Source organism: Pelophylax lessonae, assembly GCF_965119305.1.
Source record: "Pelophylax lessonae genome assembly, chromosome: 11".
Taxonomy (NCBI): domain Eukaryota; kingdom Metazoa; phylum Chordata; class Amphibia; order Anura; family Ranidae; genus Pelophylax; species Pelophylax lessonae.
The window spans coordinates 213,517,630-213,544,264 of record NC_138778.1 but is presented as its reverse complement, the minus strand read 5'-3'; the positions used below and the strand labels follow the sequence as shown (position 1 = coordinate 213,544,264).

General features: G+C 46.7%; 1 protein-coding gene across 2 annotated transcripts in view; it reads right to left on the bottom strand.

Annotated features, from left to right (window-relative positions):
- The window catches only part of ASXL1 (ASXL transcriptional regulator 1), a 38,425-nt gene extending 21,445 nt beyond the window's left edge, over nt 1-16,980 (bottom strand). For both annotated transcript variants that reach the window (XM_082271648.1, XM_082271649.1), the window contains exons 1-2: nt 16,687-16,980; nt 961-1,043 (exon numbers count right to left, since the gene is read on the bottom strand). In XM_082271648.1, coding sequence (XP_082127774.1) covers nt 961-1,043; nt 16,687-16,743 — 140 coding nt within the window. In that variant the 5' untranslated portion in view covers nt 16,744-16,980. The remainder of the gene's footprint in view (nt 1-960; nt 1,044-16,686) is intronic.
- Between the last annotated feature and the right edge of the window lie 9,655 nt (nt 16,981-26,635).

The window sequence follows — 26,635 nt, the reverse complement described above, 5'->3', positions numbered from 1 at the left end:
AATCAGAGAAGACAGGATCAGACAGCCTTTTTACACAATGCATAGGATTAACCCCTTAGGTTCCACAGTGAGTATAACAAGCATGCTTTGCTGCATATACAGACTAATTTTACTGTTACATCAGTGTGAACGTACCCCTCAAAGTCAGCACCTACAGTATTTGTAGCTGTTAACTTCTAATTTTTTTGGGGGGGTTGACTGGAGCTCCTCTAAGTATCTGCAACACTTTTGGTTCTTAGAGCCACTGGGGTGCCACATTCAGGTAGTTCCACAATGCGCCAATTCTACATTGTAATAGAAACAAGATATACCTGTGCTCAGATCCCAATAGCTTGTACATGTATATAATCTACCAGGTGCTAAAGGGGTGTGACCACATGAACACTAAAATGACTGCATGAACCCTCTGCACACTGCTGTATACCCTTTCTAGCAAACTTTGCAATAAAAATAGGGATATTTAGTTCACACATATTCGCAATACATGTTTAAGCTGGCCAACTGCGTCAAAGTAATCCCTCTTATGGCCAGTCCTACTCTGCTCTGCCACTGCAAATGCTACTGTGGACACCATGCCAACATGGTGCAGAGCTACAAGGTTTAGGTCTGGCCACTGACTTGAAATACAACAGAAAAAAGATATACCTGTGCTCAGATCCCAATTGCTTGTTTATGTACATCATCTACCAGGTGTTAAAGGGGTGTGACCACATTAACACTAAAATTACTGGGATGAACCCTTTGCACACTTGTGTACTTCTACATTGCGCTAGATTAAAAAAAAAAAAAAAAATCTTCTTGTGAGCTCTCTAATCTCCCCCAAAAGACAGTCCAGGGAGAGCCAAAAAAAAAAAAAAAAAAAAACAGGCAGATAGTGACTTCCAGAAAGTCACTATTTGCATATTATTATCCAGGTGAACTAAGGGGGGGTTGCGGCCGGTACTCTACCATTAAACTCACTTTGTATCTTTCAGCCCCTCAGCCTCGATCACATTCAGAATCTGTTTTGGGGTCATCGGTGCGTCTGAATAATTCTCTAAGACCTGAGGAAGAAACAAATGCTGGTCACTTTTCTATTCCAATAAATAGATATGGCTGCAATCAGAAATCAGCCTTCTAAAACTGGTCTGCAAACAAAACTACATTATATAGGACAAAGCATGCATCTCATGCCCCCTTCCCTTCAATATAGCACAATTTCTTACCCTGCAATTATATAACCTCCCAACCATTAACAACACACCATATATCTTACACAATATACCCCCCCTAACTACCTAACACGACATTATATACCTCCTCCCTCATCTTTCCCTCACCCATCATTGCACTACATATGTGTAAAGCGATTATAGTATAGTGTAATGTAGTTATGGTGTGATGTGAGGGGGATTTATACATTATATTGTGTAATGCAAGGGTGCATATAGTGTAACGTGTGTGTATGTATAATATATGTGGGGAGGAAGGTGTATATATGGTGTGATGTTAGGGGGATGTATATAGAGTAATGTGAGGGTGTATATAGTGTAACATTTAGGGGGGGGGGAGAATATATGTATGGTGTAATGTGGAGAAGAGGGGGGTACGGTGTAATGTGGAGAAGAGGGGGGGTAGGTAATCTCTGGACTGCCCGCTCTGCCTATAACAAGCTCACATCTGAGCACAAGCTTGATCTCTCATTATCTGTACTTGCTATTACTGATACCTAGCTTCAAGAATCTGACTCTGCTTCTCTTGTATCTCTCTCCCATGGTGTGATGTTAGGGGGGTGTATATAGTGTGAGGGTGCATATAGTGTAACATTTGGGGGGGGGGGGGGATAGATGTACGGTGTAATGTGGAGAAGAGGGGGGTACGTAATCTCTGGAATGCCTGCTCTGTCTGTAACAAGCTCACATCTGAGCACAAGCTTGATCTCTCATCTGTACTTGCCATTCCTGATACCTAGCTTCAAGAATCTGACTCTGCTTCTCTTGCATCTCTCTCCCATGGTGGCCTCAGACCCAGTGGCAGGAAAGGAGGTAGAGTTGGATTCCCCCTTTCCCCACAGAGCACATTTCAAGTCCTTCCTACCCCCGTCTCCTCTTTTGAGACCCACTGTATTTGTCTGTTTTCTCCACGAATTGCAGGGATTTTTCGATGACTTCTGTGCCTGGGTACCCTACATTCTCTCCTCTGAAATGCCCACTATCATTCTTTGTGATAGCATGCCTGTTAATTTGAACAGCCCGGCTGCATCTCAACTTAACCTTAACATTTTGCCCAAACACACATGGACACAACTTCCACTCACTCTGATGGTAACACTCTTGACCTGGTAATCTCCCATCTCTGCACTGCTGGCAACCTCAACACCACCCGCTTTCCTCTCTCGGATCACTACCTCATCAGTTTCACAGTATCCTTGTCTCCACTTATCCCTCCAAGCAGCAAACGATTACTCATAGAAACCGTTTCCACTTTAACCCTTTGCTTCTTTATTCTGCTACTGACCATCTCCACGATAAAATCTCTTCCCCCATCCTGGCTACTTCTGTTTACAACAGGTCACTCATCCTCACTGGAGGTACTGGCGCCTCAACTACATGCAAAAACAGGCCCCGACCGCTACAACCTTGCAGGCTGATGACACCTGAGGTTAGAGCAAGAGGTTACCAACCTTTTCTCAGATGCCCACCTAACTAATAGTCCCCTGGATCCTGTTCCCTCACAACTACTACGGTCTCCCTCTTCTCCCCTATGCTCTCTCACTCACATCTACAATCTCTCCCTCTCTACTGGCAGCTTACACTCCCCTCTAAAGCAGGCACACCTCAAAACTTAAAAATCCCTCACTGGACCCCAGCAACCTGAACAACCTAGGACCTATCCCCTTGCTCCCATTTACCTCTAAACTTTTTGAATGCTTAGTCTAAAACCGTCTGAGCTCCTACCTCACTGAGAACAACCTTCACCCCTTATGTCCGACTTTTGCTCACTAATGATTAACTGCTAAACCAATGGCCACTACTCCATACTCCTACTACTAGAACTGTCTGCGGCCTTTGATACGGTTGACCACCCGCTTCTTCTCAAACTCCACTGCATTCAGCTCTTTCCTAATTCCCCTATCACAGCACTTCTTCAGTGTTACCTATAACTGTCTACTCCTCTCCACTTCCTCTTTCTGTAGAAGTCCCCCAAGGCTTTCTTGGGCCCCTTCTCTTCTTTATCTACACCTCCTCCCTTGGTCACTTGATTACCTTCCAATACCATCTCTATGCTGATGGCACCCAAATCTATCCCTCTTCTCCTTACTCCTTTAGACCCCGTTCACATTAGGTCGCTCCGACTTAGGGGGCGACCTGTGAAGTCGCGTGCAGCGCGACTTCGGCACGACTTGCACGGACTTCACATAATGGAAGTCAATGCAAGTCGCCTCCAGGTCGCCCCGAAGTAGTACAGGACCCTTTTTCTAAGTCGGAGCGACTTGTGTCGCTCATATTAGAACGGCTCCTGTACTACACAGTGGGAGCGGGAGGACCGCGACTTGTCAGGCTGACAAGTCGCCTGACAAGTCAGATCAATATGAATGGAGTCTTAAGGCCCGTACACACGTACCGATCGTCGGCATACAAACGTCGGCGGACGAAAGATCTGCCGATTGTACGTTTGTTTGTATGGTGCCTCCGACAGCCGTCAGCGCACATTCTGCCGACAAGAGTCTGTCTTGCAAGCATTAAAATTTTTGTATGCCGACACCAGAGCGGCCGATTGTTCGCCAGTCAGTACAGAATTCGGACGACAGACCGCAGATTTGCAAGACTGGGCATGCTCAGAAAAGAAAAAACACAGGGAAAGTTAACCATTACATGACATCACTTCTGCAGTCGGCTGTAGTCGGCGGACAAAATTCTTGTGCTGTCTTTGCACTTTTCAACAGACACCGACAGCCCAGGGACAAAAGACGGCCGATCGTTCGCTGACGATCGGTACGTGTGTACGGGCCTTTAGTCTTATTACTGACATATCAGCATTGATGTCACACCACTTCCTCAAAACTAAATTTCTCTAAAACTGAGCTGGTAATGGTTATGATTAAGCACTAGCATGTGTGAAACGCGTTAACAGCTAAAGCATACTTTGTCTTTTGTGCGGTCTTCATCTGATTAATGGATTAAAGGATAAAGCATCTCTACGGTGTTTCCTCTATATTGCTGTATGAGGGCGATGGGCCGGGGCGAGTACCCACCACAGGGATCGCAAGATGCGAATGGCACGCTAACCTGGAGCAGTGTAATTTTTGATTGAATATCTCCTACCTTCGCCCTTTAGGCCATCCCTGAAAACTGATCTCTTCAGGTTAGCCTATGCCGTCTCCAACTAACTGAAAGTTTAACTTATCCCATCAACTCATTCCCCAATTGTTACCCTTTGCCTCGCCCCCCCTCCCCTTTAGATTGTAAGCTACTATGAGCTGGGCCCTCTTGCATTTTATTGTATTGCAAGGATACGGTCTTCCTTTAGATTGTAAAGCACTGCACAAACGGTTGGCGCTATATAGATCCAGTGAATGTGGAGGGGGATCTATATATAGCGTAATTGAGGGGGGGGGGGGGTGTTATGTATGGTGTAACGTGGAGGGGATAGAATATATATATATATATATATATATATATATATATATATATATATATATATATATATATACACACACATTTTATCTCTCCATCTATAGTAATGAAGAGAGGGGAGGTACACTATTGTGCAAATGTGTAGTGTGAAAAAATGGTGTAAATAGAGAATGCTTTCAAAAAATTGAAGCGTTAACCACTTGACCTCCCGAAGGTTTTCCCCACCTTCATGACCAGGCCATTTTTCGCGATACTGCACTGCGTTACTTTAACTGACAATTGCGCGGTCGTGCGACGCTGTACCCAAATAAAGTTGAAGTCCTATTATCCCCACAACTAGAGATTTATTTTAGTGGTATTTGATCACCTCGGCGGTTTTTACTTTTTTTGCACTACTTTCTGCTATAAAACATATCCAATAAACAAGAAAATAATAAAAAAAAAAAAAAAGTATCAAAATTCAACGAACATTAGGCCAATATGTAATCAGCTACATATTTTTGCTAAAAAAAATCCCAATAAGTGTATATTGATTAGTTTGCGCAAAAGTGATAGCGTCTACAAACTAAGGGATATATACCTTTATTTTTTATTTTTTTTTAAGCAGTAATGGCGGCAATCAGCGACTTATAGTGGGACTGCGATATTGCAGCGGTTAAATCAGACACTGAATCTTTTTGGGAACCAGTGATCAGTGCTAAAAATATGCACTGTCACTATACTAATGACACTGGCTGGGAAGGGGTTAAACATCAGGGGGGCGATCAAAGGGTTAACTGTGTGCCTAGCCAGCCAGTGCTTGTGTACTGTGTGAGAGGTGCTTTTACTGGGAGAAGGCATTGATCCATGTCCTTGCTTTGCAGAGACACAGGATCCATTCCTTCCCTACTGACAGAACGGCGATCAGCCTCATCTACATGTGCAGATCAACGTTCTGGCTCTCTGCCAAATGATCGGCGGGTGGCAGCGGAGATTGAGTCCATGGTACCCGCAGATAATTATGCACAGCGGGAGCAGGCCAGCGGGAGCAGGCCACCGGCAGCGCACATGCACGCCCCAGACCCGGAAGCGCAGGATCCTACACAGCAGAGGCACCATACATTTAAGTAATGCGGTCGGGAACTGGTTAATAGTTTATTTTTTTAGCAATTAACAAAATGGAAAGTAAATGAACAAAAGAGAAATCCAAAACCAATCAATATTTGGTGTGACCCCCCCCCCCCCCCACCACCACCCCCCTTTGCCTTCAAACCAGCATGAATTCTTCTAGGTAGACCTGCACACAGTTGTTGAAGACACTCGGCAGGTAGGTTGTTCTATGTACATCTCGGAGAACCAAGCACAGATCTTCTGTGGATGTCGAATGCCTCAAATCCTTCTGTCTCTTCATGTCATCCCAGACAGACTCCATGGTGGTGAGATCAGGGCTCTGTAGGGGACAAACCATCTCTTCCAGGACTCCTTGTTCTTAACCCTGAATATAGTTCTAAATGACATTGGCTGCATGTTTGGGGTGGTTGTCCTGCTGCAGAATAAAATTTGGGGCCAATCACACTCCTCCCTGATGGTATGACATGATGAAGAAGTATCTGCCTGTATTTCTCAGCATTGAGGACACCATTGATACTGGCCTAATCACCAACTCCATTTGCAGAAATGCAGCCCCAAATTTGCAAGGGACCTCCGCCATGCTTCACAGTTGGTTGTAGACACTATTGTACCGCTCTCCAGCCCTTAACCAACAAACTGCCTCCTGCAACAGCCAAATATTTCACATTTCGACTCATCAGTCCAGAGCACTTGCTGCCATTTTTCTGCACCCGATTCCTATGTTTTCCTGCATAGTTAGGTGGCTTAGCCTTGTTCCCTCATTAGAAGTATGGTGGCTTTTTGGTTGAAATTCTTCTACGAAGACCACTTCTGGCCAGACTTCTCCAGACAGTAGATGGGAGTACCTGGATCCCACTGGTTTCCTCCAGTTCAGTGCTGATGGCACTGCTGGACATCTTTTGATGTGGAAGGGAAGTAAGCATGTTGTGTCTTTCAACTGCTGCATTAGGTTTCCTTGGCCAACCACTGCGTCTACGGTCTACGCTCCTCAACGTTACCCGACCACTGCGTCTACGGTCTACGCTCCTCAACGTTACCCGACCACTGCGTCTACGCTCCTCAGCGTTACCCGACCACTGCGTCTACGGTCTACACTCCTCAACGTTACCCGACCACTGTGCCTACGGCCCACGCTCCTCAACGTTACCCGACCACTGTGCCTACGGCCCACGCTCCTCAACGTTAACCGACCACTGCGTCTACGGCCCACGCTCCTCAACGTTACCCGACCACTGCGTCTATGGCCCACGCTCCTCAACGTTACCCGACCACTGCGTCTACGGCCCATTTCTTTGAGCTTCTTCAAGAGAGCTTGAACAGCACATTATGAACCCCTGATCTGCTCTAAAATCTTTGCCTGAGAGGGACATTGCTGATGCAGCATAACTACCTCGTGTCCCTTTTGCTGTGCCCACTACAAATTCTGGATGGACTCTCTGCACACTACTACACCCTTTACAGCAAACTATGCAATGAAAAACAGGGATATTTAGTTCACATATATTGCAATACATGTTTAAGCTGGCCAACTGCGTCAAAGTAATCCCTCTTCTGGCCAGTCCTACTCTGCTCTACCACTGCAAATGCTGTGGTGTAGACCATGCCAACATGGGGCATAAAGACTCAAGGTGGGGGGAGAGCGACTAGGTTCAGATCTCGTCACTGACCTGCGTTACAACAGACCGGTATACCTTTTCTTTGTTGCTATGTTCAGTCTCACCATGGTGAATGACCTGTGACATGAAATGGTCTTCCAAAACATCACCTTAGTAGCAGAGTTTGGCTGTTCCTCACCGTTTTAAGCCTCCTACACAGCTGTTTCTGCTTCAATTAAAGTGGCAGTACAAGTCACTTGCTTTACTTGTACTTACAGGTAAGCTTACAGTGTCTTGCAAAAGTATTCACTCCCTTGGCATTTTTCGTGTTTTGTTGCCTCACAACTTGGAATTAACATGGATTGAGGTTTTGCATCATTTCATTTACAGATCATGCCCGCAACTTTGAAGATTTTTTTTTTTATTGTGAAGCAAAGAACAATTAGGACAAAATAACAAAAAAAAAAAAGTCAATGTGCATAGCTATTTACCCCCCTGAACTCAATACTTTGTAGAGCCACCTTTTGTGGCAATCACAGCTCCAAGTCAGTTTGGATATGTCTCTATGAGCTAGCCACATCTCACCACTGGGATTTTTACCCATTCCTCCTTGCAAAACTGCTCCAGCTCCTTCAAGTTGGATGGTTTGCGGTTGTGAACGGCAATCTTTAAGTCTGACCGCAGATTTTCTATTGGATTGAAGTCTGGGCTTAGACTAGGCCATTCCAACACATTTACATGTTTCCCCTTAAACCACTCAAGTGTTGCTTTAGCAGTGTGTTTGGGGTCATTGTCCTGTTAGAAGATGAACTTCCGTCCTTAAATCACGCAGAGTGGTACCGGTTTTGCTCAAGGATATCCCTGTATTCAGCACCACCCATCTTTCCCTCAACTCTGACCAGTTTCCCAGTCCCGGCTGCTGAAAAACCTCCCCACAGCATGATGCTGCCACCACCATGTTTCACTGTGGGGATGGTGTTCTTTGGGTGATGCGCTGTGTTGGGTTTGCGAAAGACGTTTTCTTTGATGGCCGAAAAGTTCAAGTTTAGTCTCATCAGACCAGAGCACCTTCCTCCATACATTTTGGAAGTCTCCCGCATGCCTTTTCGCAAACTCAAAACGTGCCATTTTGTTTTTTGCTGAAAGTAATGTCTTTCTTCTGGCCACTCTGCCATAAAGCCCAACTCTATGGAGCGTACGGCTTATTGTCCTCCTATGTACAGATACTCCAGTCTCTGCTATGGAACTCTGCAGCTCCTCCAGGGTTACCTTAAGTCTCTGTGCTGCCTCTCTGATAAATGCCCTCCTTGTCCGGTCGGTGAGTTTTGGTGGGCGGCCGTCTCTTGGCAGGTTTGCTGTTGTGCCATGTTCTTTCCATTTGGTTATGATAGATTTGATGGTGCTCCTGGGGATCATCAAAGATTGGATATTTTTTTATAACCTTACCCTGACTTGTACTTCTCAACAACATTGTCCCTTACTTGTTTGGAGAGTTCCTTGATCTTCATGGCAGTGTTTGGTTAGTGGTGCCTCCTTGCTTAGGTGTTGCAGCCTCTGGGGGCCTTTCAAAAAAAAGGTGCGTATATGTAATGACCGATCATGTGACACTTAAGGCCCGTACACACGATAAGAAAATCTGAAGGGAAATTTCGTCCGACCTGTCGATTTTTGGATTGTTAGTATGCTACAGCCGACTCCGACTTTTTTCGGCTGACAAAATCCTGATGTGCAGGATTTTCGTCTCATTAGTACAGATTTTGACTGAAAAAAATCTTAAGAGCAAGACTAGGCATGCTCAGAGACGAAAGAACACAAAGAAAGCAATCCAAACACATGACATAATTTCTGAAGTAGAATTCTGTCGTACGGGAAAATTCGTATGAAAATAACCTCTTCACTTTCCACATCAGACTAGCATGCCACAAAAAATGGACGACAGATCGTCCAATAATCTGATCATGTGTACGGGGCTTTAGATTGCACACAGGTGGACATCATTTCACTAATTTATGTGACTTCTGAAGGTAATTGGTTGCACCAGAGCTTTTTATGGGCTCCATAACAAAGGGGGTGAATACATACTAATATGCCAATGTTCGGTTTTCTATTGCCAAAAAATAGTTTTAAATTATATATATATACACACATACACACACACACTTCTCATTTCACTTCACCAACTAATGCCTCGTACACACGCATCGATTATTGGCTGGGAATTTTCAGCCAACGTCCGATCGGCCGATTTTCGGCTTGTTAATATGATGCTTTCGACAACCGACTCTTCGGCCGAATAAAATCTGGTGTGCAGACTACAAAATTTTTGTTGGCCGTCACCACAACGGCCTATTTTCCGTCAGTCAGTACAGATTTCGGCAGACAAAAATCTGATGAGCAAGACTGGGCATGCTCAGAGATGAAAAAACACACGGAAAGAAAACCAGCACATGACATCACTTCTGAAGTAGATTTTTGTTGGCCGAGAAAATTCGTGTGCAGTCTAGAGCACATTTCAACCAACACAACAACACTGGACAAAAGACGGCCGATCGGTCGGCCGATAATCGTTGCGTGTGTACGAGGCTTTAGACTATTGTGTTCTGATCCATCACATAAAATTCAGGTAAACAAAACATTGAACTTAAAGTCAAGGGGGGGGGGGGGGGGGGGGGTGAATATTTTCTCAAGGCACTGCACCTGTAGGTACAATGAATTAGGGCTGCAACTAACGATCATTTTCATAATCGATTAGTTGGCCGATTATCGCTTTAATTGGCTAATCGGATAAAAAAACCTAAAAACAAACAAAAAAAAGGTTGGTGTATAATCTAGCTAATATTCTTGAATATCTATATGCAGTCGTAATTATAAATACCCAGCTATATAGTTGGACATTTAGTACACTCTTAGACAGATAGATGTATTATTAGAGGTTTAAATGTGATACATATCTATTTATTTTTATTTTATTTATTTCAGGTTCTTATATAGCGCTGTCAATTTACACAGCGCTTTACATATACATTACACATTCACATCAGTCCCTGCCCTCAAGGAGCTTACAATCTAAGGTCCCTAACTCACATTCATATATATAGTAGGGCCAATTTTATACAGGATCCAATTAACCTACCAGCATGTCTTTGGACAAACTCAGATCAAAATTTTGTTAAATTTGAAAAGTCCTAAAACACTATTTTGCACATTTTCAGACCGGATTTGTTATAGAATATTCATGAGAGACTCCCTTGTAATAGGCAGGTAGTTTGATACCAGCTCTCTGCACCTGCTGTCACTTATGCTGGCCATGGCCATACACAATGAATGAATATATTCCTCACCGTACACCTATGAGGATATATTCACATGGCCAATAGCAGATGACGTCACCTGCCCAAACGCATCGTCATCATGGTTCCGGCCATTCAAGTGGAACCCAAAAGGACAGGGTGAAGATGGAGGAGTCAGCGGAGCCATGACAGTGCTGCGCTGGAGGGCTCTGTTTGCAGGTAAGCCGGTCATAATGTGCTAGTAACGCTGTGCATACTACTACTACTACACTATGGCATAATGCTGCGGGGGACCCAATTTATTTTTTTTGGGGGGCGATTTACTACCGCTGGAACCACTTGCCTACAAGGCACTTTTACCCCCTTCCTGCCCCGGCCAATGTTTTCACTTTGAATGACAATTGTGCAGTCATGCAACACTGTACCCAAATGAAATTTGTAACATTTTTGAGATAAATGGAGCTCTCTTTTGGTGGTATTTGTTCACCTTTGGGGTTATTCTTTGCTTTACGTATATAAAAAAAAACAAAAAAAACTTTCCTGGTTTGTTAAATTTTGCAAGTTGTTTTTTCCCTTCACTGATGGCCACCAATGAGGCTGCCCTAATGAGGCTGCCACAGACGAGGGTGCCCTAATGAGGCTGCCACAGACGAGGGTGCCCTAATGAGGCTGCCACAGACGAGGGTGCCCTAATGAGGCTGCCACAGACGAGGGTGCCCTAATGAGGCTGCCACAGACGAGGGTGCCCTAATGAGGCTGCCACCGACGAAGGTGCCCTAATGAGGCTGCCACCGACGAGGGTGCCCTAATGAGGCTGCCGCCGACGAGGGTGCCCTAATGAGGCTGCCGCCGACGAGGGTGCCCTAATGAGGCTGCCGCCGACGAGGGTGCCCTAATGAGGCCGCCGCCGACGAGGGTGCCCTAATGAGGCCGCCGCCGACAAGGGTGCCCTAATGAGGCCGCCGCTGACAAGGGTGCCCTAATGAGGCCGCCGCCGACAAGGGTGCCCTAATGAGGCCGCCGCCGACAAGGGTGCCCTAATGAGGCCGCCGCCAACAAGGGTGCCCTAATGAGGCCGCCGCCAACAAGGGTGCCCTAATGAGGCTGCCGCCAACAAGGGTGCCCTAATGAGGCTGCCGCCAACAAGGGTGCCCTAATGAGGCTGCCACAGACGAGGCTGCCACAGGCGAGGGTGCCCTAATGAGGCTGCCACAGGCGAGGCTGCCACAGACGAGGGTGCCCTAATGAGGCTGCCACAGACGAGGGTGCCCTAATGAGGCTGCCACAGACGAGGGTGCCCTAATGAGGCTGCCACAGACGAGGGTGCCCTAATGAGGCTGCCACAGACGAGGGTGCCCTAATGAGGCTGCCGCCAACAAGGGTGCCCTAATGAGGCTGCCACAGACGAGGCTGCCACAGGCGAGGGTGCCCTAATGAGGCTGCCACAGGCGAGGGTGCCCTAATGAGGCTGCCACAGGCGAGGGTGCCCTAATGAGGCTGCCACAGGCGAGGGTGCCCTAATGAGGCTGCCACAGGCGAGGGTGCCCTAATGAGGCTGCCACAGGCGAGGGTGCCCTAATGAGGCTGCCACAGGCGAGGGTGCCCTAATGAGGCTGCCACAGGCGAGGGTGCCCTAATGAGGCTGCCACAGGCGAGGGTGCCCTAATGAGGCTGCCACAGGCGAGGGTGCCCTAATGAGGCTGCCACAGACGAGGGTGCCCTAATGAGGCTGCCACAGACGAGGGTGCCCTAATGAGGCTGCCACAGACGAGGGTGCCCTAATGAGGCTGCCACAGACGAGGGTGCCCTAATGAGGCTGCCACAGACGAGGGTGCCCTAATGAGGCTGCCACAGACGAGGGTGCCCTAATGAGGCTGCCACAGACGAGGGTGCCCTAATGAGGCTGCCACAGACGAGGGTGCCCTAATGAGGCTGCCACAGACGAGGGTGCCCTAATGAGGCTGCCACAGACGAGGGTGCCCTAATGAGGCTGCCACAGACGAGGGTGCCCTAATGAGGCTGCCACAGACGAGGGTGCCCTAATGAGGCTGCCACAGACGAGGGTGCCCTAATGAGGCTGCCACAGACGAGGGTGCCCTAATGAGGCTGCCACAGACGAGGGTGCCCTAATGAGGCTGCCACAGACGAGGGTGCCCTAATGAGGCTGCCACAGACGAGGGTGCCCTAATGAGGCTGCCACAGACGAGGGTGCCCTAATGAGGCTGCCACAGACGAGGCTGCCCTGACGAGGGGGGCACTGATGAGCACAGATATAATCCGTGGAAATGTCCCCTGTGCCACTTGTCACTTAACGGATCTCCTCTCCTCGCGCTGACTTCCAATAACTAGCAAATTCTGTTTACACTGATTGGACATAGCTGATCACATGGCAAAAAAAGCATCTGTCATTGGCTCTTTACCCGATCTGTGATCAGCGGTATCTGAAAGAATCACAGATCCCTGCCGATGCGCGCAGGAAAAGCGATCATGGGAGGATGTCAATAGACCCCCCCCCCCCCCGGAAATGTGTGACTGAGCTGTAGCCGTCACTCAGCTATAGCGCAGCCAGGAAGAAGTTAATGACTGCATTTTAACCTACCTATGAAATTGATGATGCTTGTTATAATTGGATAATCAGACAGCTGACACTAATCCTACAAAATACCCCACTGTGTGCAAGTGTAAGGACTGATCGCTGGTCTGATGCCGGGGGTGGAGTCAGAGTCACACCAAATATTGATTGGACTTTGATTTCTCTTCTCATCGATCACTTTGCATTTTGAAAATTGATAAAAAATAAACTATTAAATAATATACTTCTGGAAACATTCCCGCTTTACAGCATCTCTTTATACCAGCCTCAAACTTCTGCTGACTGCGGCAAATGTGGTATTATATATATATATATACACACATACTAACATGGTGGAGGTGTATACTGTATATATAGTAATATGGGGGAGGTGTATACTGTATATATAGTAATATGGGGGAGGTGTATACTGTATATATAGTAATATGGGGGAGGTGTATACTGTATATATAGTAATATGGGGGAGGTGTATACTGTATATATAGTAATATGGGGGAGGTGTATACTGTATATATAGTAATATGGGGGAGGTGTATACTATATATATATATATATATATATAGTAATATGGGGGAGGTGTATACTGTATATATAGTAATATGGGGGAGGTGTATACTGTATATATATAATAATATGGGGGAGGTGTATACTGTATATATAGTAATATGGGGGAGGTGTATACTGTATATATAGTAATATGGGGGAGGTGTATACTGTATATATATAATAATATGGGGGAGGTGTATACTGTATATATATATATAATAATATGGGGGAGGTGTATACTGTATATATATAGTAATATGGGGGAGGTGTATACTGTATATATATATATAATAATATGGGGGAGGTGTATACTGTATATAGTAATATGGGGGAGGTGTATACTGTATATATATATATAGTAATATGGGGGAGGTGTATACTGTATATATATATATATATATATATATATATATATATATAGTAATATGGGGGAGGTGTATACTGTATATATAGTAATATGGGGAGGTGTATACTGTATATATAGTAATATGGGGGAGGTGTATACTGTATATATATAGTAATATGGGGGAGGTGTATACTGTATATATAGTAATATGGGGGAGGTGTATACTGTATATATAGTAATATGGGGAGGTGTATACTGTATATATATAGTAATATGGGGGAGGTGTATACTGTATATATATATATATAGTAATATGGGAAGGTGTATACTGTGTATATATATATATATATATATATATATATATATATATATATATATATATATATATAATAATATGGGGGAGGTGTATACTGTATATATAATAATATGGGGGGAGGTGTATACTGTATATAGTAATATGGGGGAGGTGTATACTGTATATATATATATAATATGGGGGAGGTGTATACTGTATATATATATAGTAATATGGGGGAGGTTTATACTGTATATATATAATAATATGGGGGAGGTGTATACTGTATATATAGTAATATGGGGGAGGTGTATACTGTATATATATATAGTAATATGGGGGAGGTGTATACTGTATATATAGTAATATGGGGGAGGTGTATACTGTATATATATATATATATAGTAATATGGGGGAGGTGTATACTGTATATATATATAATAATATGGGGGAGGTGTATACTGTATATATAGTAATATGGGGGAGGTGTATACTGTATATATATATATAGTAATATGGGGGAGGTGTATACTGTATATATAGTAATATGGGGGAGGTGTATACTGTATATATATATAGTAATATGGGGGAGGTGTATACTGTATATATAGTAATATGGGGGAGGTGTATACTGTATATATATATATATATATATATATATATATAGTAATATGGGGGAGGTGTATACTGTGTATATATAGTAATATGGGGGAGGTGTATACTGTATATATAGTAATATGGGGGAGGTGTATACTGTATATATAGTAATATGGGGGAGGTGTATACTGTATATATATAGTAATATGGGGGAGGTGTATACTGTATATATAGTAATATGGGGGAGGTGTATACTGTATATATAGTAATATGGGGGAGGTGTATACTGTATATATAGTAATATGGGGAGGTGTATACTGTATATATATATATAGTAATATGGGGGAGGTGTATACTGTGTATATATAGTAATATGGGGGAGGTGTATACTGTATATATAGTAATATGGGGGAGGTGTATACTGTATATATAGTAATATGGGGGAGGTGTATACTGTATATATAGTAATATGGGGGAGGTGTATACTGTATATATAGTAATATGGGGGAGGTGTATACTGTATATATAGTAATATGGGGGAGGTGTATACTGTATATATAGTAATATGGGGGAGGTGTATACTGTATATATATATAGTAATATGGGGGAGGTGTATACTGTATATATAGTAATATGGGGGAGGTGTATACTGTATATATAGTAATATGGGGGAGGTGTATACTGTATATATAGTAATATGGGGAGGTGTATACTGTATATATATATAGTAATATGGGGGGGTATATACTGTATATATAGTAATATGGGGGAGGTGTATACTGTATATATATATAGTAATATGGGGGAGGTGTATACTGTATATATAGTAATATGGGGGAGGTGTATACTGTATATATAGTAATATGGGGGAGGTGTATACTGTATATATAGTAATATGGGGGAGGTGTATACTGTATATATAGTAATATGGGGGAGGTGTATACTGTATATATAGTAATATGGGGGAGGTGTATACTGTATATATAGTAATATGGGGAGGTGTATACTGTATATATATATAGTAATATGGGGGAGGTGTATACTGTATATATAGTAATATGGGGGAGGTGTATACTGTATATATAGTAATATGGGGGAGGTGTATACTGTATATATAGTAATATGGGGAGGTGTATACTGTATATATATATAGTAATATGGGGGGGGTATATACTGTATATATAGTAATATGGGGGAGGTGTATACTGTATATATATATAGTAATATGGGGGAGGTGTATACTGTATATATATATAGTAATATGGGGGAGGTGTATACTGTATATATAGTAATATGGGGGGGGTATATACTGTATATATAGTAATATGGGGGGTGTATACTGTATATATAGTAATATGGGGGAGGTGTATACTGTATATATAGTAATATGGGGGAGGTGTATACTGTATATATAGTAATATGGGGAGGTGTATATATAGTAATATATACAGTATACACATCTCTATATATCCCCCATTATATATAGAGATGTATATACACTCCTCCCCCCACTCACATTACATACAGTATACACCCCCATCACATTATATATAGACCCCCCCACATTACATCACCCCTCCCATTTCATATCCCCCCCCATTGTACTGCCCCCCCCCCCCTCACATATCGCTATATAGACCTCTCCGCCCCCCTCTCCCCGGTGTACATGGTACAGTCGCCCTCCCCCGTATTTGGTACCATCTTGGCGGCCTCGGCCCACGTGCGCTCCCTCCGCCTCTTCTGTTTGTCCCTCATGATCGGGTGAGAAGTCGGTTCTCCCGGAGGGAGGGGGAATCGCTCTGGCTGGGGGGCAGACGGAAAAGCGGGAAGTGGGGGTAACGCTGGGAGTTGTAGTCCTCTCCCCCGGGCAGCTCCTTCGCACCGGAACCACACTCCCCACAATACACTTCCGCCCCACCTCGGAAAACACGTGACGGAGAACGGCGGCCGGGGATTGGAGGATCGGTGGATGGGAGAGCGGGTTCTCGCGAGGAAAAGGCGACGCCCACCAAAGCTTGACGTCGGCAGCGGAATGCGCATCGGAGGGAGGGGGGGGGGGGGAGGCGGCGATCCTGCGAAGGCGCCAGCCACGCCCTCCTTCTCCTTGTATGGCTGGGCTGGGGAGAGCGTGCGGATTGGTGAGACTCTGCACTAGGGGGAGGGACTACAACTCCCACAATGCCTTGCACGCATCCAGGGTTAGTGACGTCACATGTTTATTACCAATAGCAGATTTATTTGGTAGAAATGTGTTTTAAAAACTTCAAATAATGATAAATTCCTGAAAGCAGAGGCCCTGGGGAATGATATGGTGGCAGCTGCACATTTTATAGTTGGATATTGTGTACACAACTGCTATCAAACATGTCCATTAAAAATATATACTAGATTTAATTTTATTGCACATTTACTATATTATTATCATTATCCAGGATTTATATAGCGACAACAGTGTACGCAGCAATGAGAATAGAGAAGGAATAGGAGCTCCTTGCTCATGGAGCTTACAATCTATACACACAGTGTTCCAGGATATGAATATCCGGGAATAAGATATCAAGATGAAGTTATGGCGAGTTAATAGATACCAAACATGTCAAGCCTTAACACCGCGTGCACTTATTAGGCCCCTCCCCTCCAACACGTGTGTTTACGTTGGTTTGGGCTGTAAGTGCTCGAGTGAAACTTTCATTTATTACTTATTTTCACTTAACCTCATTGCTATTACATCACCCGCGATAAGACTTTTGTTGAGACAGGTTCTCTTTAATGAGACATCAGTGGTTCTCAACCATCATGGGATCCCCTCACCTCCCAAGGAGGCCTCCAGTACCCCTCAATCTCCCAAAGTGACCGCATGTCTATTGAGAGCCCTCAGTCCCTACATGACATCCCAGCCCACTGCAGTGTCCCCTATCTTTCTGCAGAGCTTCCAACCCCCACCACTTCCATAGTTCCCTCAACCTCCCACAGTGTCCCATAGCTTGCTGCAGAGCCTCAAGACCTCCATAATGCCTCCTAACCTCCCACAGTGCCCCCTAGCTTGCTGCAGAGCCTCCAGACCTCCATATTTCTCCCTAACCTACCAAAGTGCCCCCTAGCTTGCTGCAGAGCCTCCAGACCCCCATATTGCCCCCTAACCTCCCACAATGCCCCAAAGCTTGCTACAGAGCCCCCAGACCTCCATATTGCCCCCTAACCTCCCCACAATGCCCCATAGCTTGCTGCAGAGCCTCAAGACTTCCTTAATGCCCCCTAACCTCCCAAACTGCCCCCTAGCTTACTACAGAGCCTGCAGACCTCCATAATGCCTCCTAACCACCCACAGTGGCCCCTAGATTGTTACAGAGCCCCCAGACCTCCATAATTTCCCCTAACTTCCCACAGTGCCCCCTAGCTTGCTGCAGAGCCTCCAGACTTCCATGATACTCCCTAACCTCCCACAGTGCCCTCTAGCTTGCTGCAGAGCCTCCAGATCTCCATAACGCCCCTTAACCTCCCACAGTGCCCCCTAGCTTGCTGAAGAGCCTCCAGACCTCCATAATGGCCCCTGACCTCCCACAGTGCCCCCTAGCTCGCCATAGAGCCTCCAGACCTCTATTATGCCCCCTACCTTCCAACAGTGCCCCCTAGCTTGCTGCAGAGCCTCCAGACCTCCATAATGCCCCATAACCTCCCACAGTGTCCCCTAGCTTGCTGCAGAGCCTCCAGACTTCTATAATGCCCCCTAACCTCCCAAAATGCCCCTAGCTTACTACAGAGCCTGCAGACCTCCATAATGCCTCCTAACCTCCCACAGTGCCCCCTAGCGTGCTGCAGAGCCTCCAGACCTCCATAATGTCACCTAACTTCCCACAGTGCCCCCTAGCTTGCTGCAGAGCCTCCATACCTCCATAATTCCCCCTAACTTCCCACAATTCCCCCTAGCTAGCTGCAGAGCCTCCAGACCTCCATAATGCCCCCTAACTTTCCACAGTGCCCCCTAGTTTGCTGCAGAGCCTCCAGACCTCCATAATTCCCCCTAACTTCCCACAGTTCCCCCTAGCTAGCTACAGAGCCTCCAGACCTCCATAATGCCCCCTAACTTCCCACAGTCCCCCGTAGCTTGCTGCAGAGACTCCAGACCTCCATAATGCCCCCTAACCTCCCATAGTGCCCTCTAGCTTGCTGCCGAGTCTCTAGACCTCCATATGCCCCCTAGCTTGCTGCAGAGCCTTCAGACCTCCATAATGCACCCTAACATCCCACAGTGCCCCCTAGCTTACGGCAGAGCCCCCAGCCTGCGATAATGCTTCCTAACCTCTTACAGTATCCCACAGTGCCCCCAACCTCCTGTGATGTCCTCTAGTCTCACACAGTGCCATCCAGCTCCTCCAGTGCTTCCCATCTTTCTACAGAGCTTCCAGCCCACCAACTTCCCACAGTGTCTCCCCATCTTGCAGCCCCCTATTGTGTTCCAACCTCCGACAGTGTCCCACAGTGCTCCTAACCTCCTGTGGTGCCCTCCAGTCTCTCACAGTGCCACTTAGCCCCCAACGGTGCCTCTCAACCTCCTACAGTGTCACCCCCAACATCCTGCAATGCCCTTTAATCACCTACCGTGACACCCAGCCTCCTAACTTGCTGGAGAGCCTTCAGACACCCCTCTTCCCCAGTGTCCCCCAACCTCCTGCAGCGCCCTCAGCCTCCCACAGTGCCCCCTGTCTTGCTGCAGAGCCTTCAGATTTTTATAGTGGCCTCTAGTCAGCTATAGAGTCTTCTAACCCCCCTACAGAGACTCCCAGGCCCAGCCTCATCCAGAGCCTTCCAGCATTTTAGTACATTTGTCTATTCCTATATGGGTTTGAATGCATATTTGTTTCTCGCTGTTGGGGAAAAGAAGGTTTTGGAAGATTAAAATAAAATAGCCATTTGGTAAGGTGGAAACCCCAATTCCTCCCAATAGGACAAGTGGACTTTCAAGGATGTGGAGCTGGCAATTGAGATGACCACAAGACCAATGTCATATAAAAATTGTTTATTGTACAAAGTAACTAGTAAAAACATATACAGACTCAATAGTATGACGGCTCATTGCATACAGGGTATATCTTTTTATTGTTAGTTAATGAGGAGAATGAAGGTCCTACGCATTTCGCAGAATGCAATTCACACTTTGCTTCCTCAGGGACCCTCACCATCAACTACATTGTCACACAGTATCCAAAGTCATATCACATATAGAATCCTTCCCATTAAACTGAAAAAATATCATAATAATTGTGCTTACCAGTTACATAAAAAGAAGATGATTGGGCCATCCACGCATGTTCAACACACACCAGGGTCATGTAGCAACCATGAAAACCCCTAGCAATAAGCAGGGGCATATCTGATGGACACTGAACTGCGCTTGCAGGAACCAGGCGAGTATGGGTGGTAATAAAGCACCAACTCAAAAAGGTAGGTAATTTAGGCTGCGTCATGTACTGTGTATAGAAATTCACAGCCCTGAAAAAATGGGAGGAAGAACACAATATGTAGATGGCCACAAGAGTCAAAACTGTGTATACATTAAAGTACCATTCTATCTATGTGTATATGGACTGAGGCCCGGGCAACGCTATCCCGAAGATGTGAAGGGTGTCTCATAGAGAGAGACCACCCCACCCTCAACACTACCAAATGTGTGCATTGCTAGAGTATCCAGCCACATATCTACCTCCAGTTCCCCATGTTACCAAAATATATAATTTACTAGTAATTCAATTATCCCAATGTATGTATTCAAGAGCCCTTTCCCTATACACCAAATCAGGTACCCCTAACATAGGGAATATGAAGAGTGTCTAATGAGGAAGGACCACTCCTCACAACACTATGAATTGCATATGCTACGACTCCATCTCCAGTTCCCCATGTTTCCAAAGTGTATAGCTAGCTAGACAATAATCCAATTCTCCAAATGTAAGTATTCCAGAGCCCCTTCCCCATATACTGGATAGGTACAAGAATTGGGCAATAAAAAGTAGAAAAGGTCAGTCATTTGCAGCATCTGAAATTAATTACCTCTGGTGTCCTGCTTATGTGTGAATGGCCATCTCTTGGGAGCCGTGTCTGGCCCCAACCCCGTCTGCCTGCTTAAATAGCGCAGTCCTGCTGTTAGTGACAAGGCCATGACTCTGCCTATTACATTACATCGGGCACGGGCACAGAGATAGGGCGCATTACGTGGCCCATCGCCGCTTGCCTGCGAAAAACAAGTTTGCGGGAACGCCCAGAGCCGCGTCACAGCGCAACCTCGGCCGTAGGTAAACCTACAGCTAAGGGGGAGAAAGAGAAAGGCAGAGAACCTCCACCCTCCCCAGCACCCCCCACCCAATCCCGACTTTGTGCCCGAGTGTCCAACAGGAAAACCATGGCCACCGCAACACCAGGAGCTAGCCGAACAAGGTGGAGGCACAATAAATAATAACCAAATATTGTGTATACACTATAAATAATTTTGCCGCACAACATTCAAACAAAACAATACTGCTTGGACATAATTATAGAATATATGAAGCTAATGTCAGGAGACAGAATGGATACAAAGTAACATTAAAGCGGAGTTCCACCCTGGAATTTTTTTTTTTTTTCAAATACCCCCGGGACAGTCAGGGCTAGTGCATTCCACAATGGCTAGCCCCTGATCTGTCCCGGGTTGCACTTACCTGTTAGGACAAATACTTACCTTGAAAACGTCTTGTCCAGCGCTGCCATCTCAGATGTGGGCAGCTTGAAGCCAGCGAGATCCTCTTCGGGGTCCTCTTCCGCCTTCTTCGGTCCCACGATGCCCTGCGCCGGCCCCGACGTCACTTCCGGGTCGCGCGCGTCATCCCTCCACAGCTTCTGGGCATGCCCAGAAGCTGTTTAGAAGGGGATGACGCGCGCGCCCCGGAACTGACGTCGGGGCCAGTGCAGGCGCAATGATTCCTGGGAGCTATGACGTTCAGCTCCCAGGAATCATTGCAGAGCCAGGAAGTGACGACAGGCCGCGGCCGAGGAAGAAGGAAGTAAGGTAAGTATATTTTCTTCGCTACGAGGTAAGTAAAAAAAAAAAAAAAAAATGTGATTATCCATTTCTTTTTCAGGTGACCCGGAGCGAGAAGATGGAGGTAAGTATAAAATTAGGGTGGAACTCCACTTTAATGTTCTATAACAGTGATGGCAAACCTTTTTGAGCCCGAGTACCCAAACTTCATCATAAAACCAACTGTGTCGGTGTACCTGGCAGCAGCTTCTCCTTTTGTTGGTGCCTTTGATCACCCTCCTCACTCTTGATGGTGTCCTCTCAGCACCGTCATCTTGCTCCTCTCTGGCTGGATCAACTCCAGGGGCTGTTGTGGCTTGGGCTCTCTCTCCCTCCTGAACCACCTCAGCCTCCTCTCTCTCTGGTCTCCACACTCCTTTCACCCTTCCACTCCATTCTCTCTCAGCCCTTTTTTTTCCCCTGGCTCCCGGCTGTTCCAACTCCAATTACCCCAGGGCATGCTGGGGCTCTAGTTTTTCTTTAATTAATTAAAAAGGAGCCATAGTCTTCCGGGACTACATGTCCCATATAGTACTTGTCCTGGCTCCTCATTGGTCCCTGGTTTCAGCCAATGGGGAGGCAGAAAGATTCAGAGTGGGCAGCAATCCTTGCAAATCCCTGTCCCACGGTGCTTGACAGAAGAAGGGGGGCGAGTGGGGGGAAGTACACTGACAGCCCGCGCTCGTTTCTCCCCTTGTCGCACTGCGGGCAGTGGCGGCGGTGGCTCTCGCGTGCCCACAGAGATGGCTCTGCTTGCAGCCGAAAGGACATTGCTTAACCCCAGTGAGCAAGTGGCCTTTAGGTTATATATCCATTTTGCCTCCTGTTTTAATATTTGGTTGTCAAAATTGCCTCCTCTGGGAGGGATTTTTTCCAGGACAAATAAATTACTTTAGGGTCATAGCTATGCCTTAAACCATGTGCTTCCCAATGGGTGTATACTGAAGCCCCACATCAATATAGTACAGGTGGTTCTGTATACACCGCCCAAAAGTCCTTTTGGTTTTCCCAATATAGAATGATCCACAAATACAGTTGGCAATATAAACAACTACCTCTGTCTGACATTTGGCAAATGATTTGGATTTGAAGATACCTCCTCTTGGTAGTGTAGCAGGTTTTCCAGGCCTGTGGCCTGATGTGGGTCTGCAATCGTTACCTGTTGCCTTTCCAGCCCATGTGAGCTGCGGCCCTGGGTGTAGAGACTGAGACATGGACAACTCCGGCATCTTTGTTTCTGTTTTTTTATTGTAGACAGTGACGGCTGGTGCTCAAAATTTTTTTTTGGGGGGGGGGGGGCGCAAACAGAAAAATGTAATAGGCATTGCTTTGCGGCAAAAAAATGCTGTAAAAAATTGCGTGACTTTGAGGTCGCAATAGTGTGAAAGGGGCCTTCAGTAAATAAGGTATAGTGTGCCCCCTTTCGATGCAGAGTGACCAGCGTGCCCCCTTTCAATGCACAGTGTGCCCCCTTCAAAACAGTGACCAGCGTGCCCCCTTCAATGCTGTTACCAGCGTACATGCCCCCTTTCAATGCAGTGACCAGAGTACATGCCCCCTTTCAATGCAGTAACCAGCATACATGCCCCCTTTCAATGCAGTGACCAGCGTGCATGCCCCCTTTCAATGCAGTGACCAGCATACATGCCCCCCTTCAATGCAGTGACCAGCATACATTCCCCCAATGCAGAGATCAGCGTGTGTGCCCCCTTCAATGCAGTGACCAGCGTACATGCCCCCTTTCAATGCAGTGACCAGCGTACATGCCCCCTTTCAATGCAGTGACCAGCATACATGCCCCCTTTCAATGCAGTGACCAGCGTACATGCCCCTTTCAATGCAGTGACCAGCGTACATGCCCCCTTTCAATGCAGTGACCAGCATACATGCCCCCTTTCAATGCATTGACCAGCATACATGCCCTCTTTCAATGCAGTGACCAACATACATGCCCCTTTCAATGCAGTGACCAGCATACATGCCCCCTTTCAATGCAGTGACCAGCATACATGCCCCCTTTCAATGCAGTGACCAGCGTACATGCCGCTTTCAATGCAGTGACCAGAGTACATGCCCCCTTTCAATGCAGTGACCAGCGTACATGCCCCCTTTCAATGTAGTGACCAGCGTACATGCCCCCTTTCAATGTAGTGACCAGCATACATGCCCCCTTTCAATGCAGTGACCAGCATACATGCCCCCTTTCAATGCAGTGACCAACGTACATGCCCCCTTTCAATGCAGTAACCAGCATACATGCCCCCTTTCAATGCAGTGACCAGCATACATGCCCCCTTTCAATGCAGTGACCAGCGTGCATGCCCCCTTTCAATGCAGTGGCCAGCGTACATGCCATCTTTCAATGCAGTGACCAGCATACATGCCCCCCTTCAATGCAGTGACCAGCATACATTCCCCCAATGCAGAGATCAGCGTGTGTGCCCCCTTCAATGCAGTGACCAGCGTACATGCCCCCTTTCAATGCAGTGACCAGCGTACATGCCCCCTTTCAATGCAGTGACCAGCATACATGCCCCCTTTCAATGCAGTGACCAGCGTACATGCCCCTTTCAATGCAGTGACCAGCGTACATGCCCCTTCAATGCAGTGACCAGCGTACATGCCCCCTTTCAATGCAGTGACCAGTATACATGCCCCCTTTCAATGCAGTGACCAGCATACATGCCCTCTTTCAATGCAGTGACCAGCATACATGCCCCTTTCAATGCAGTGACCAGCATACATGCCCCCTTTCAATGCAATGACCAACGTACATGCCCCCTTTCAATGCAGTGACCAGCATACATGCCCCCTTCAATGCAGTGACCAGCGTACATGCCGCTTTCAATGCAGTGACCAGAGTACATGCCCCCTTTGAAAGCAGTGACCAGCGTACATGCCCCCTTTCAATGTAGTGACCAGCGTACATGCCCCCTTTCAATGTAGTGACCAGCATACATGCCCCCTTTCAATGCAGTGACCAGCATACATGCCCCCTTTCAATGCAGTGACCAACGTACATGCCCCCTTTCAATGCAGTAACCAGCATACATGCCCCCTTTCAATGCAGTGACCAGCGTGCATGCCCCCTTTCAATGCAGTGGCCAGCGTACATGCCCCCTTTCAATGCAGTGACCAGCATACATGCCCCCCTTCAATGCAGTGACCAGCATACATTCCCCCAATGCAGAGATCAGCGTGTGTGCCCCCTTCAATGCAGTGACCAGCGTACATGCCCCCTTTCAATGTAGTGACCAGCATACATGCCCCCTTTCAATGCAGTGACCAGCATACATGCCCCCTTTCAATGCAGTGACCAACGTACATGCCCCCTTTCAATGCAGTAACCAGCATACATGCCCCCTTTCAATGCAGTGACCAGCGTGCATGCCCCCTTTCAATGCAGTGGCCAGCGTACATGCCCCCTTTCAATGCAGTGACCAGCATACATGCCCCCCTTCAATGCAGTGACCAGCATACATTCCCCCAATGCAGAGATCAGCGTGTGTGCCCCCTTCAATGCAGTGACCAGCGTACATGCCCCCTTTCAATGCAGTGACCAGCGTACATGCCCCCTTTCAATGCAGTGGCCAGCGTACATGCCCCCTTTCAATGCAGTGACCAGCATACATGCCCCCCTTTCAATGCAGTGGCCAGCGTGCATGCCCCCTTTCAATGCAGTGGCCAGCATACATGCCCCCTTTCAATGCAGTGACCAGCATACATGCCCCCCTTCAATGCAGTGACCAGCATACATTCCCCCAATGCAGAGATCAGCGTGTGTGCCCCCTTCAATGCAGTGACCAGCGTACATGCCCCCTTTCAATGTAGTGACCAGCATACATGCCCCCTTTCAATGCAGTGACCAGCATACATGCCCCCTTTCAATGCAGTGACCAATGTACATGCCCCCTTTCAATGCAGTAACCAGCATACATGCCCCCTTTCAATGCAGTGACCAGCGTGCATGCCCCCTTTCAATGCAGTGGCCAGCGTACATGCCCCCTTTCAATGCAGTGACCAGCATACATGCCCCCCTTCAATGCAGTGACCAGTATACATTCCCCCAATGCAGAGATCAGCGTGTGTGCCCCCTTCAATGCAGTGACCAGCGTACATGCCCCCTTTCAATGCAGTGACCAGCGTACATGCCCCCTTTCAATGCAGTGACCAGCATACATGCCCCCTTTCAATGCAGTGACCAGCGTACATGCCCCTTCAATGCAGTGACCAGCGTACATGCCCCCTTTCAATGCAGTGACCAGTATACATGCCCCCTTTCAATGCAGTGACCAGCATACATGCCCTCTTTCAATGCAGTGACCAGCATACATGCCCCTTTCAATGCAGTGACCAGCATACATGCCCCCTTTCAATGCAGTGACCAGCGTACATGCCCCCTTTCAATGCAGTGACCAGCATACATGCCCCTTTCAATGCAGTGACCAGCATACATGCCCCCTTTCAATGCAGTGACCAGCGTACATGCCCCCTTTCAATGCAGTGACCAGCATACATGCCCCCTTTCAATGCAGTGACCAGCGTACATGCCGCTTTCAATGCAGTGACCAGAGTACATGCCCCCTTTCAATGCAG